Genomic DNA, 13,842 nt, shown 5'->3' on the forward strand with positions numbered 1-13,842 from the left:
AACCATGACAGCCACATCACCCAATCACATTGCACCACACTCACTGAGACATCTCTCTTGCAGGGGAAGGTGCCGCATAACTGGAATCAGTAGGAACTAACCAGAGGGAGAGAGGTAGGCCTGCCTGTTCTAACCCACATGGAGGAGATGGTGCTGGTCATTATCAGAAGGACCATTGTGGAGGCCAGGCCACTGAATCCATTGATGATGACGATAGCTTCATCAATGTTTCCTCTGAGGTGCGCTGATACGCAGCAACCAGGAGGTACCATGCAAGCCACTCACAAGTTGGCTCGTTGTAGAGAATACATGTGTGTGACTGTGTAAAAATATTTAAGGTACTGTGCATTGAAATGAATAGGTTGTGCACAACAAAATAATAAATATATAACTAATCCTCCTTTTCACATCCCACTTCTCCTTTATCCCACCTTCTCTTCTGACTTACAAGCTGCAGTTAGTGTAATCGTGCACTTCTTACTTACCCCTTTCCCCTCACCACCATCCTGCACTTGTCCCTTTCTTCTTTCAGATACCCAAGAACTGGGTATGGAGCCAGGCAGTGGAGGAAGACCAAGAAGACAATGATGATGAAGACACATCACTAGATTGCGCACTCGCAATCAACAGCTCAGATATTGACACTGCACACACCTTAAAGGATAGCATACAGGCAGGATCAGCATGTGGTGAGACACCAGGCAAATGTGTGCTGCAGCCAGGGCAGGGGACAAGGATAGCACAGGTGCCAACTCATCCGAGGGTGCGGTCCCACATGGGTTCTGCGGCAAATGACTCAGATGAGGACATCGATGGGCTAGGTTACAGGAAAAGGCTGATGGGTGCACACGCAAAAATACTTGAAACACTGGGAAGCCTGCCAGAAAGCCTGTGTTCAATGTCAAGGAGCATGGAAGAGTCTGGCACCAACTTTGTACAGAGTTTGGAACCCATCCTTTTCAGCATGGAAGTGGTGGCCAATTCCATGAGAACCCTTGTGGACCAAACAAGATGCAGGGTCTGATGGTCGATATCTCAGAACCATAGAGCCATAGAAAGATTACAGCACAGAGGGAGGCCATTTAGCCCATCATGTCTGCACCAGCCGAAAAAACTAGCCACTCAATCTAATCCCACCTTCCAGCACCTGGTCCGTAGCCTTGCAGGTTACAGCACTTCAGGTGCAGGTCCAGGTACATTTTAAATGAGTTGAGGGTTTCTGCCTCCACCACCATTCCTGGCAGTGAATTCCAGACACCCACCGCCCTCTGGGTGAAAAAGTTTTTCCTCATGTCCCCTCTAATCCCTCTACTGATTACCTTAAATCTGTGCCCCCTGGTAATTGACCTCTCTGCTAGGGGAAACAGGTCCTTCCTGTCTACTCTATCTAGGCCCCTCATAATTTTGTACACCTCAATTGTGTCACCCTTTAGCCTCCTCTGTTCTAAGGAAAACAACCCTGGCCTATCCAATCTTTCTTCATAGCTGGAACTTCCATGGCCTGGCAACATTCTTGTACATCTCCACTGTACTCTCTCCGGAGCAATTATGTCCTTCCGGTAAAGTGGTGACCAGAACTGTACGCAATACTCCAGCTGTGGCCGAATCAGCATTTTATGCTGTTCCAGCATTACATTTGTATTCTATACCTCGGCCAATAAAGGAAAGCATTCCATATGCCTGCTTCACCACTCTACCAACCTGTCCTGCTACCTTCAGGGACCTGTGGACATGCATTCCAAGGTCTCTCACTTCTTCTACCCCTCTCACTATCCTCCTGTTTATTGTGTATTCCCTTGCTTTGTTTGCGCTCCCCAAATGCATTACCTCTCACTTCTCTGGATTGAGTTCCATTTACCACTTTTCCGCCCACTGAACCAAACCATTGATATCATTCTGGAGTCTACAGCTATCCTCTTCACTATCAACTACACAGCCAATTTTTGTGTCATCAGCAAATTTCCCAATCATGCCTCCCACATTTAAGTCCAAATCTTTAATATATACCACAAACAGCAAGGGACCCAACACTGAGCCCTGTGGAACGCCACCAGAAACCACTTTCCATTCACTAAAACATTTGTTGATTACTATCCTTTGTTCCTGTCACTGAGCCAATTTTGGATCCAACTTGCCACATTCCCCTGTATCTCATGAGCTTTTATTTTTCTGACAAGTCTGCCATGTGGGATCCATTGCACTACCCTCATCAACCCTCCTTGTTACTTCCTCAAGCATTCATTCTGCTACCCCTGCCACTTTGCCAGTGTGCTTACTGTTGCCTGTCAGCCAGCCAGCCCAGACGGTTGCTGCCCATACCCCAATGTTGCAGTCTGAACCTATGCCCTCCAGGCTCAGAGCTACTTGAAGTCAACCTCCAAGCCATCTGCAGTCTGCTCCATTAAAAAATGACAGACTTGCATTTATATAGCATATTTCACAATTTCAGGACATCCCAAAGCACTTTACAGCCTATGAATTACTTTTTGAAGTACGATTGTGGGAACATTAGCAGCCTTCGTATGGCATCAAGCAGCCCCAGCAAAACTGGAGTCAATGGGAATCAGGGAAAAGTCTCTGCTGGTTGGAGTCATACCTAGCACAAAGGAAGATGGTTGTGGTTGTTGTAGATCAATCATCTCAGCTCCAGGACATCAATGCAGGATATCCTCAGGGTAGTGCCCTAGGCCCAACCATCTTCAGCTTTTTCATCAATGATCTTTCATCAATCATAAGGTCAGAAGTGGGGATATTCGCTGATGATTACACAATGTTCAGTACCATTCGCGACTCCTCAGATACTGAAGCAGTCCATGTAGAAATGCAGCAAGACCTGGTCAATATCCAGGCTTAGGCCGATGAGCAGCAAGTAACATTCGCGCCACAGAAGTGCCAGGCAATGACCATCTCCAACAACAGAGTCTAAGAATCTCCCCTTGACCTTCAATGGCATTGCGATCGCTGAATTCTCCACTATCAATATCCTGGTGTTTACCATTGACCAGAAACTGAACTGCAGTAGCCATATAAATACCGTGGCTACAAAAGCAGGTCAGAGGTTAGGAATCCTGTAGCGAGTAACTCACCTCCTGACACCCCAAAGCCTGTCCACCACCTACAAGGCACAAGTCAGGAGTGTGATGGAATACTCTCCACTTGCCTGGATGGGTGCAGCTCCAACAACACTCAAGAACTCGACTCCATCCAGGACAAAGCAGCTCGCTTGATTGGCACCCCAACTACAAAAATTCACTCCCTCCACCACCGACACACAGGGGCAGCAGTGTGTACCATCTACAAGATGCACTGCAGCAATGCACCAAGGCTCCTTAGACAACATCTTCCAAATCCACGACCTCTACCAACTATGAGGACAAGGGCAGCAGATGCATGGGAACACCACCACCTGCAAGTTCCTCTCCAAGCCAGACACCATTCTGACTTGGAACTATATCGCCGTTCCTTCACTGTCACTGGGTCAACATCCTGGAACTCCCTTCCTAACAACATTGTAGGTGTACCTACACCACATGGACTGCAGCGGTTCAAGAAGGCAGCTCAGCACCACCTTCTCAAGGGCAATTAGGGATGGGCAATGAATGCTGGCCTAGCCAGTGACGCCCACATCCCAGGAACGGAAAAAAAAGACCAGCTATGCTGCCACATTGGGGTAGCACTTTGTAGGAATGCTAGAACAGGCAAAAGCACAGGGAAAACTGGCACTACAGGAATGAACAGGGGTGATTAGTTTAATTTTATATGCAATATTGCATGATTTAATTTCGAAATTTGATTTGGACTATGCATTTTGTGTTGGTTTTTATTTTTGCATTGCGACCAAGTCGACAATGTGATGGTCCATGACTGAGGGAAGGTAAGGAGTGTGGAACTACTGGCGAATGAGGAATTGGTTTTGAGGTTAGTGGTAAGGCACTTGAATTAGTTCTTCACGGACAGCCCATGCAGAAAGGGGCTGTCTCAGTAGCAGCCTCACTTCCTCTTCACCCTCCTCCTCCTCTTCGTGCTCCTGTTCCTCAGCTTCCTCATGATGGCAAGTTTGTGCAGCATGCAGCAGACCACCATAAATCTTGAGAGCCACTCAGCCGAGTACTGCAGAGCTCCTCCAGAGCAATCCAAACAACGGAAGTGTTGTTTCTGCACACCAATGGTGTGCTCTATCACAATTTGTGTTGCAACATGGCTCTTATTGTATGCACACTGTGCACGTGTGCATGGGTTCTGGACTGGAGTTATAAGCCATGTCATCAGCGGATAGCCCTTTATCACCCAGTAGCTATCCTGAAATAGAGCTGGTGCAGTGGAATGCTGCAGAATGAACGCATCATGATTGGTGCCAGGATGCCGGGCAGTGAGCTGCCTGATTCTCTGCGTATGTCACACACCAGCTGGACGTTGAGCAAGTGGAATTCCTTTCGCTTCCAGTACATGGCAGAGTTGACATGAGGTGCACGCTAATATCTCCAGCACCAGTTTGGAAGGAGCCAGACACATAGATGTTCATAGCCTTGGTCACCTTCACAGCCACTGGCAACATGGTCTTTGCCCTGCTTTGAGTTTGGAGTTGTGGTTGCAGCAGTCGATAGATTTTAGCGATGGCCTCCTTAATGAAGCGCAAATCTCTCACACGTTGGTTGTCCCGAAGCTTCAGGTCGGAGAATTGCTCCCTGAACACTCTGGGCAGATTTGGCCTCCTGCTGAGAGATGTCTAGAATTGTAGGAACAACCAGAAGAAATCAGCCAATAACGAACCTGCAAGGAGTTGACGGCCCCTTTGACTAGCGCTTGTCGTGTTTCCTTCATGCTGCTTAACACGTGTTCAGATGTGTAAGGTTCAGAGAGAGAGAGTTAAGGGAGGGTGTCAGCTGGTGTGTGGAGTCTGGAGTGTGTGTGTCACTGGTGTCAAAGCAGTGACTTCATGATCTGCCTGCTCTGCACACATTTGGCGAATGTTAAGTGCGTAAGTGCTAACCCCTTCACCTAAGATGCTGTCCAGTGCACTTCGCATCAGACGTGTGCATGCATGCAGACAGCATTTTAGAACCCCAAGGGTATTTAAAGCACCCAAAAAACGGTTGCTACTGAGCCCAATTTCTCCCCCATCCTCTTAGCCCTAAAGGGAAGCTGCCCTGGACTGGCCTCAGTGCTTTTACTTATCTTGGCTACCCTAGTGAGACAATTAAACATTTTCCTGCACTATGTGCCTATTCTTGGGATGATGGTGGTTGCACTATTTGCTTCCTTTTCTCAGCCTTCAAAAGTTAATCCTTTTGATCCTTTAATTCAGCCAGTAACACCTCCACAGTGTATTTGAGAATTGACTGCACTTCCTCTTTCATCATCAGGGACAGAGTGGCTGTGCACTTGGACAAGTATGGGCTGACCAGTCAACCTGGATTTGTGAAGGGCAAGGATGTCTGATTAACCTAGTTTATTTATTTATTTAGAGATACAGCACTGAAACAGGCCCTTCGGCCCATCGAGTCTGTGCTGACCAACAACCACCCATTTATACTAACCCTAAGTAATCCCATATTCCCTGCCACCTGCCTACACTAGGGGCAATTTATAATGGCCAATTTATCTATCACCTGCAAGTCTTTGGCTGTGGGAGGAAACCGGAGCACCCGGCGAAAACCCGCGCGGTCACAGGGAGAACTTGCAAACTCCACACAGGCAGTACCCAGAATCGAACCCGGGTCCCTGGAGCTGTGAGGCTGCGCCACTGTGCCGCCCATAACTCTGAGCTGGTCATTTACATGGTGTATAGGGCGGCACAGTGGCGCAGTGGTTAGCACCGCAGCCTCACAGCTCCAGGGACCCGGGTTCGATTCCGGGTACTGCCTGTGTGGAGTTTGCAAGTTCTCCCTGTGTCTGCGTGGGTTTTCTCCGGGTGCTCCGGTTTCCTCCCACAAGCCAAAAAGACTTGCAGGTTGAGAGGTAAATTGGCCATTATAAATTGTCACTAGTATAGGTAGGTGGTAGGGAAATATAGGGACAGGTGGGGATGTTTGGTAGGAAGATGGGATTAGTGTAGGATTAGTATAAATGGGTGGTTGATGTTCGGCACAGACTCGGTGGGCCGAAGGGCCTGTTTCAGTGCTGTATCTCTAATCTAATCTATGGAAGTTTTCTATATGGACGTCCAGAAGGCATTTCATAAGATTCTGCACGAAAGATTATTATCAAAAACAAAAGTGCATTGAATCAGTGGTCACCTTCTGACATGGGTTGGTAATCAGTTGGGAGATAGGAGACAGAGAGTAGGGCTAAAGGGAATGTACTTTGATTTGCTGGTTGGATGAGTGTTGTTGCTCAAGCACCTGTACTGTGGCCTCAGCTTTTTACCATATCATTAGATGAAGGAATAGAGAGATGTATGCCCAAGTTAGCAGATGACACCAAGTTAGGAGGCACAATACATTGTGTAGATGCAAAGGGACATAAATGATGCTGAAGGGTGGAACAGGCTCGAGGGGCTGAATGGCCTACTCCTGTTCCTACATTCCTCTGTCCTCACCTCTGCCCCAACTTCCCATTGCTGCATCAGACATCCTGCAATTGCACTTCCTGTAGTCCAAAAAAAGTCAAGCCCCCATTTATCCAGTTGCAGCCTTTTAAAGTGATCTATTTCCCTCCCTCCCAGCAGCAGTATCCAAAGAGAAGTAGTATCACTGCTCCTACCACACCCGATGTTTATAATTGGAAGGAAACAATGTCAGGCTAGCAGAAGAGTCACGTGGGCAATCGGAAGCCCCACCTCACTACTAATCCATGAATGAGAGGAAAATTCATCCCACTTTACAGAGTACTTTGCAGTATTAACTTACTCATTCCCTTAGCATTCTACACTTGAGACAGTTTTACTGATATCATCAGAATCATTGTTTCAGACCTGTGTAGCAAAAAGAAACTCTATAATGTCAAGTTTCTCAATTGTCCTTTCCATGTAATTTCTGTCCTTCTCATATCTATCATCATTCCCCTTTTCCTTATTTTCATATTTTTTGTACTGGTTTAGATGCTTACTATTTTTTTTCCCTTCACCCATTTCCACTTCCGTGTTGATCCTCTCCTTTGTATTTCTCTGCTTCCTCGACTATCTATAAATATCTTTTATGTCTAAATATTGTCATTTCAATTTTTCACCCCAGGTACCTCTGTTTTCCGGATAGCAGCTGAAGATAAAGATGATGATCCACTCTCATATGGGTTGGAGGGAGAATTAGCTTCGATTTACTTTACAGTGAACAGCGGCAGTGGTGATGTAACTGTTGAAGAAGCTGTTGACAGAGAGGTTTGAGTGTAATTTTGTTAATTTCCTACTTTATTTCAATTTGCGTTTAGCATCAGTGTGGTGAAGGAGATAACTGTGCAAGGGCAAATTTTTCACATCTTGGACCTTGTTGGTTGATGAACGTTCAGTTCGTTCACCACATGAAAGGCAGTCTCGCACTGGCTTGGAGACCCTGGGCTGAAACTGGTCTTCAGCAGTAGCGCATAATGGACAATAATAAATCAATGGAAAATCTAATTGGTCAGGGTGTAAAACTAGCTGTCAATTCACGAACGCCTGTTCTGCTTCACTTCCAATTTCACCCCTTCCCCCTCTCTGTTAGATTGCTTTGGAGCCAAGGGTCCTAGGAAACTATGCTATCCATTGGGAGTCAGCTTTACCTGCCTATTGCATTGTTTACTGGGTCTGTCAAAAAAAAGCTACTTAAATTGCTGTTTTCCTTTCTATTCTTTCTGCTTATCAAGGTGCTGGGGAATGAAACTCTTCCCATTTAGAATCACAGAATGGTTACAGCACAGAAGGAGGCCAATCGGCCTGTCGTGTTTGTGCCAGCTCTCTGCAAGAGCAACTCACCAAATCGCACTCCCCTGCCTTTTCCTGGTAGCCCTACAATTTATTTTCTCTTCACATAATTATCCAATTCTCTTTTGAAGGCCACGATTGAATCTGCCTCCACCGCACTCTCAGGCAGTACTTTCCGGATCCTAACCACGTACTTCGTAAAAAACGTTTTTCTTCGTGTCGTCATTGCTTCTTTTGCCAATCAGCTTAAATCGGTATCCTCTGGTTCTGGATCATTCAGCCAATGGGAACAGTTTCTCCATATCTACTCTGTCCACACCCCTCATGATTTTGAACACCACTATCAAATCTCCTCTTAATCTTCTTTTCAGGTACACAGTGTACGCATCAAGCATTCCCAGGTCAAGTACAGTGCACCCAAGTGAACTCCCTCTCCTCAACAATAGAAAAGCATCCCCTAATGCACCAGTGTGACATTTTTTTTAATTTCTTAAACCAACCATCCAAATTGACACAGTTTTCTGCTTTATGCCCCTCCTCATCAGGCATTGGGTTGAGTTTGCGCAAATTTATTTAACATAGGACCCTTACAACCAGCAGACACTCATCCTACTAGCCTGGTCTGAATTTGAACCCAAGGTAAAATGCCAGAATCACTCAATTCCACCTTTTCATCACTGTTACATAGACCTCAGCTTTTCTAAGGCTCCTTGTCACTATACTCTGTCAGTTGTTGACTTGATGTCAAAGGCAGCTATTCTCATCTGTCATTTGGCATTCAGTTTTTACATCCATGCCTGAATCAAGGCCATGCAACGGTCTGGAGCTGAGTGGCTCTGGTGGAACCCAAACTGAGTGCCAATCGGCAGGTTATTGGTGAGTAGGTATCACTTGATGCCACCATTGGTGACTCGTTCCATCATTTTGTTAATGGGGCAGTAATTGACAAGCTTAGATTTGTTTTACATTTTGAGAATAGGACACCCAGGGCAATCATCCACATTGCCAGGTAAATGTCAGTGTCATAACTGTATTGGAATAGCTTGGTTAATGGGCTGACCAGTTCTGATCCACGGGTGTTCAGCACTGCAGCTAGGATGTTGTCTGGCCTATAAACTTTTCTGAGTCTAGTGCACTCAGCTGCTTCTGAATGTGGCATAATTGAAGAAATGAATTGGCTGGACACTGGCATCTACGATGGTGGGGATGTCGAGGAAAGGCTAAATAAAACCTATGGCTGAAGATCTTTGCAAACACTTCATTGTTGTCTCATGTCTTATGTGCAGGGCTCCATCCTCTTATTATTTGCCTGGTTGTCCTTGACCAGTGTCAAATGGATACAAAGAACAAAGAACAGTACAGCACAGGAACAGGCCATTCGGCCCTCCAAGTCTGCGCCGATCTTGATGCCTGTCGAAACTAACACCTTCTGCACTTCCGGGGCCCATATCCCTCTATTCCCTTCCTATTCATATATTTGTCAAGATGTCTCTTAAACGTCGCTATCGTATCTGCTTCCACCACCTCCCCTGGCAGCAAATTCCAGGCACTCACCACCCTCTGTGTAAAAAAACTTGCCTCGCACATCCCCTCTAAACTTTGCCCCTCACACCTTAAACCTATGTCCCCTGGTAACTGACTCTTCCACCCTGGGAAAAAGCTTCTGACTATCCACTCTGTCCATGCCGCTCATAACTTTGTAAACCTCTATTATGTCGCCCCTCCACCTCCATCATTCCAGTGAAAACAATCCGAGTTTTTCCAACCTCTCCTCATAGCTAATGCCCTCCAGACCAGGCAACATCCTGGTAAACCTCCTCTGTACCCTCTCCAAAGCCTCCACGTCCTTCTGGTACTGTGGCGACCAGAATTGCATGCAATATTCTAAGTGTGGCCTAACTAAGGTTCTGTACAGCTGCAGCATGACTTGCCAATTTTTATACTCTATGCCCCAACCAATGAAGGCAAGCATGCCGTATGCCTTCTTGACTACCTTATCCACCTGTGTTGCCACTTTCAGTGACCTGTGGACCTGTACGCCCAGATCTCTCTGCCTGTCAATACTCCTAAGGGTTCTGCCATTTACTGTATACCTCCCACCTGCATTAGACCTTCCAAAATGCATTACCTCACATTTGTCCGGATTAAACTCCATCTGCCATTTCTCCGCCCAAGTCTCCAACCGATCTATATCCTGCTGTATCCTCTGACAATCCTCATCATTATCCGTAACTCCACCAACCTTTGTGTCGTCTGCAAACTTACTAATCAGACCAGCTACATTTTCCTCCAAATCATTTATATATGGTAGGGCATCAGATCTTGGCTCTCATCTATTGGTTTTGGGAACATTTAGCTTTGTCTGTTACATTCTGCTTCTGTATTTGGCATGCATATAGCTCCGTCTAGGCTGCAGGAAGATATTAATGGTCTGGTCAGATGGGCAGCAAAGTGGCAAATGGAATTCATCCCGGAGAAGTGTGAGCTGATGCATTTGGGGAGGTCAAACAAAGCAAAGAAATACATGATTAATGGGAAAATACTGAGTGGTGTAGAGGGAGTGAGGGACCTTGGAGTGAATGTCCACAGATCCCTGAAGGTAGCAGGACAGGTCGGTAAGGTGGTTAAGAAGGCATATGGAATCCTGTCCTTTATTAGTTGAGGTGTAGAATATAAAAGCAGGGAGGTTATGCTGGAACTGTATAAATCATTGGTTAGGCCACAACTTGAGTACTGTGTACAGTTCTGGTCACCTCATTACAGAAAGGATGTAATTGCACTAGAGTGGGTATGAGAGAGGAGATTTACGAGGATGTTGCCACGACTGGAAAAATGCAGCTATGACGAAAGATTGGATAGGCTGGTGTTGTTCTGCTTGGAACAGAGAAGGCTGAGGGGAGATTTGATTGAGATGTACAAAATTGTGAGGGGCCTGGATAGAGTGGAGGTGAAGGGCCTATTTACCTTAGCAGAGAGGTCAGTGACTAGGGGGCATAGATTTAAAGTAATTGGTAGAAGGATTAGAGGGGAGATGAGGAAAACGTGTTTCACCAAGAGGGTGGTGGGGGTCTGGAACTCACTGCCTGAAAGGGTAGTTGAGGCAGAAACCTTCAACTCATTCAAAAGAGTCTGGATATGCACCTCAAGTACCATAATCTGCAGGGCTATGGACCAAATGCTGGAAGGTGGGATTCGAATTGTTGGAATGTTTTTTGGCTGGCACAGACACGATGGGCCAAGTGGCCTCTTTCTGTGCCGTAAACTTTCTATTATTCTATGATTTTTTTTTAGCTTTACGAGGTTGATGCCTCATTTTATGGTTGTCTGCTCCAGGTCCTGGCATTCAATTCAAAAGAATTGAAAGCTAGTCTCAGTATTGGTGCCATGAAATTATCATCGATTGTTGTAAAAACCCATCTGGTTCACTAATGTCCTTTAGGGAAGGAAATCTGCTGTCCTTACCTGGTCTGGCCTACATGTGACTCCAGACCCACAGCAATGTGGTTGACTCTTAACTGCCCTCTGAAATGGCCTTGCAAGTCACTCAGTTGTCAAGGGCATCTAGGGATGGGCAACAAATGCTGGCCTTGCCCGTGACGCCCAAATCCGATGAAAGGATATTTAAAAATGTCTTTCTACACTTCCTATTGAATGATGGTGATGGGAGATTGAGGGAATTGTCGGGTCATGATTAGAGTGATATATGATTCCACTGCTACTAACAGGCCACAGTGTCTCATGAATACCCAGATTGAAGTGGCTGGATTTGTCATTAATCTATCTCACTTAGCACAATGGGCAATGTCCTTACTATGAAGATGAGACTTAATCTTCACAAGGACTAGGCAATGGCCACTCTTGTCAGTGCTATCACAGACAGGCGCATTTCTGACAGGTGGAATGGTGAGAGTGAGATAAAGGAGGTGACTTCACTCCTTCATTTTGGTTCCATTAGCACCTGAGGCAGAACAAGTCTGGCTGCAATGTCCTTTTTATTTGGCCAGCTTGGTCAGTGATATTATTACCGAGGCACTTCTGGTGGTGGACATTGAAGTCCACTGCCCAGAGTGCATTCCTTGTCTTTTTCCATCAGTGCCCTCTCCAACTGGTGTTTAACTGGGAAGATCACTGACTTGTCAGCTAAATGGGGCCGGGAGGGGGGAGGGGGAATGACCGGGGTTTCAGTAGATGGTAATCAGCAAGAGATTTCTTTGTATGATTTGATCTGAAGCCATGAGACTTTTTATGATTTAAAGTAAATGTTGAGGACACTCAAGGCTAAGCTCATTTACCTATATAGCATTAGGCTCCCACTGCTATCATGACAATGGAATAGGGCATCCCCAGGATAGCGATGGAGGATGCTTGGATGTTGGCTGATACAATTCTTTGAATGTAACTGCTATGAGGCTATTGATTAACTACTCTGCAGGAAAGCTCTCCCATCTTGTTAGTGTCCCCAGAAGGTAATGAGGAGAACTTTGCAGTGCTTGGTGGGATGGAATTGTCACTTCTCCTGATTTGATTGCCGACAGGTCAATTTGACATTTCTCTTATGATTGGAATCTACAGTGATTGTTTGCAATTGAATGGCTTAATAGGCCATCTCCGAGACCATTAGAGTCAACCACATATCGTGGAACTGGAGTAATGTCTAGGTCAGACTAGATAGGATGGCAGGGTCCTTTACCTGAAAGATATTAGTGAACCATATGGGTTTTCACAACAATCCGGCAGCTTTGATGATTATTTTTCTCGTGCTAGCCCATACTTTACCAGATTTTTTGACTTTAATTCCACATTGTCCCAGGTAGGATTTCAGCTCAGGACCTGTGGATTCTTGCTCCAGTACCTCAACACAAGGCCTAAACCACCAGAACAGGCTCAGTTCAGCATTTCACTCCCTCAGTATTACCGTGACAATTTGGATCATGAGTCCAAATCCTGACAAGGGATTCAAATCTTCATTCTACTGCTCCTAAGCCATGAATATCAAATGAGCCAAGGTGAATCACATGGAAAAAGCTTTTTTAAAAATTCTTTTCATGGGAGATGGGCATCGCTGGCAAGGCCAGCATTTGTTGCCCATCCCTAATTGCCCTTGAATTGAGTGGCTTGCTAGGCCATTTCAGAGGGCAGTTCAGAGTCAACCACATTGCTGTGGGTCTGGAGTCACATGTAGGCCAGACCAGATAAGGACGGCAGATTTCCTTCCCGAAAGGACATTAGTGAACCAGATGATAGTTTCATGGCACCATTACTGAGACTAACTTTCAATTCCAGATTTTATTAATTAATTGAATGTATTAATTAATTATTTAAATTCCACCAGCTGCCATGCTGGGATTTGAACCCTTGTTCCCAGGGAATTAGCCTGGGCCTCTAGATTGCTGGTCCAGTGTCATTACTACTACATCACCATCACCCCCTCATAATCTAGTTTAGAGGGATAAAACAGGCCTGAGGTGCACTAAACACAGGCAAACTGTTCATTCACACTTTGAACCTACTTTTTAGTCATGTTAGCTATTCACTGTGCTTATTTTGATGAAAGAGTATTGATCCCCTTGTATGGCAAATGGAGAGTGAGCTGTGCCTTGCATAAGAACCCCCGCTCCTCTTAGCACACAAGAAAATTGCAAATAATTAGCCATGACTTAGCTTGCTGGGTCATCTCTAAGCCTGGATCCACCTCCCAAAAGATTTGGCTGCCATGGTTTCCCCACTGAGGCCTCAGGTCAAGATTGCAGTTGAGCCCTGGTGACATCATCAAAGCCAATCTGCATAGTTAAACAAGAACCTGGCTGTCTTCCAAGGGGTGGGGTTGTGTCCTTTAACCTGCAATTTAAAATTGCAGTTAACAGGATTGAGATCAGAGGCCAGGAGTTAAGTCTCCTGCTCTATTTTAACTGCCTCCCCCCTGACCCAATCCAGTTTCTGTTGCGTAAGGGAAGTTAAAATTCTTCCCAATTGTCCTAGGTAATGGTGTTAGTCTTTAATATATA

General features: G+C 45.7%; 1 protein-coding gene across 1 annotated transcript in view; it reads left to right on the forward strand.

Moving 5' to 3' along the window:
* Positions 1–13,842, forward strand: part of LOC137368642 (cadherin-related family member 2-like) — a 199,930-nt gene that overhangs the window by 11,363 nt on the left and 174,725 nt on the right. Inside the window, exon 3 of the mRNA XM_068028782.1 lies at positions 7,173–7,315. Within this exon, the coding sequence (XP_067884883.1) occupies positions 7,173–7,315 (143 nt within the window). The remainder of the gene's footprint in view (positions 1–7,172; positions 7,316–13,842) is intronic.

The sequence above is a fragment of the Heterodontus francisci genome, chromosome 4, assembly GCF_036365525.1.
Source record: "Heterodontus francisci isolate sHetFra1 chromosome 4, sHetFra1.hap1, whole genome shotgun sequence".
Lineage (NCBI taxonomy): Eukaryota > Metazoa > Chordata > Chondrichthyes > Heterodontiformes > Heterodontidae > Heterodontus > Heterodontus francisci.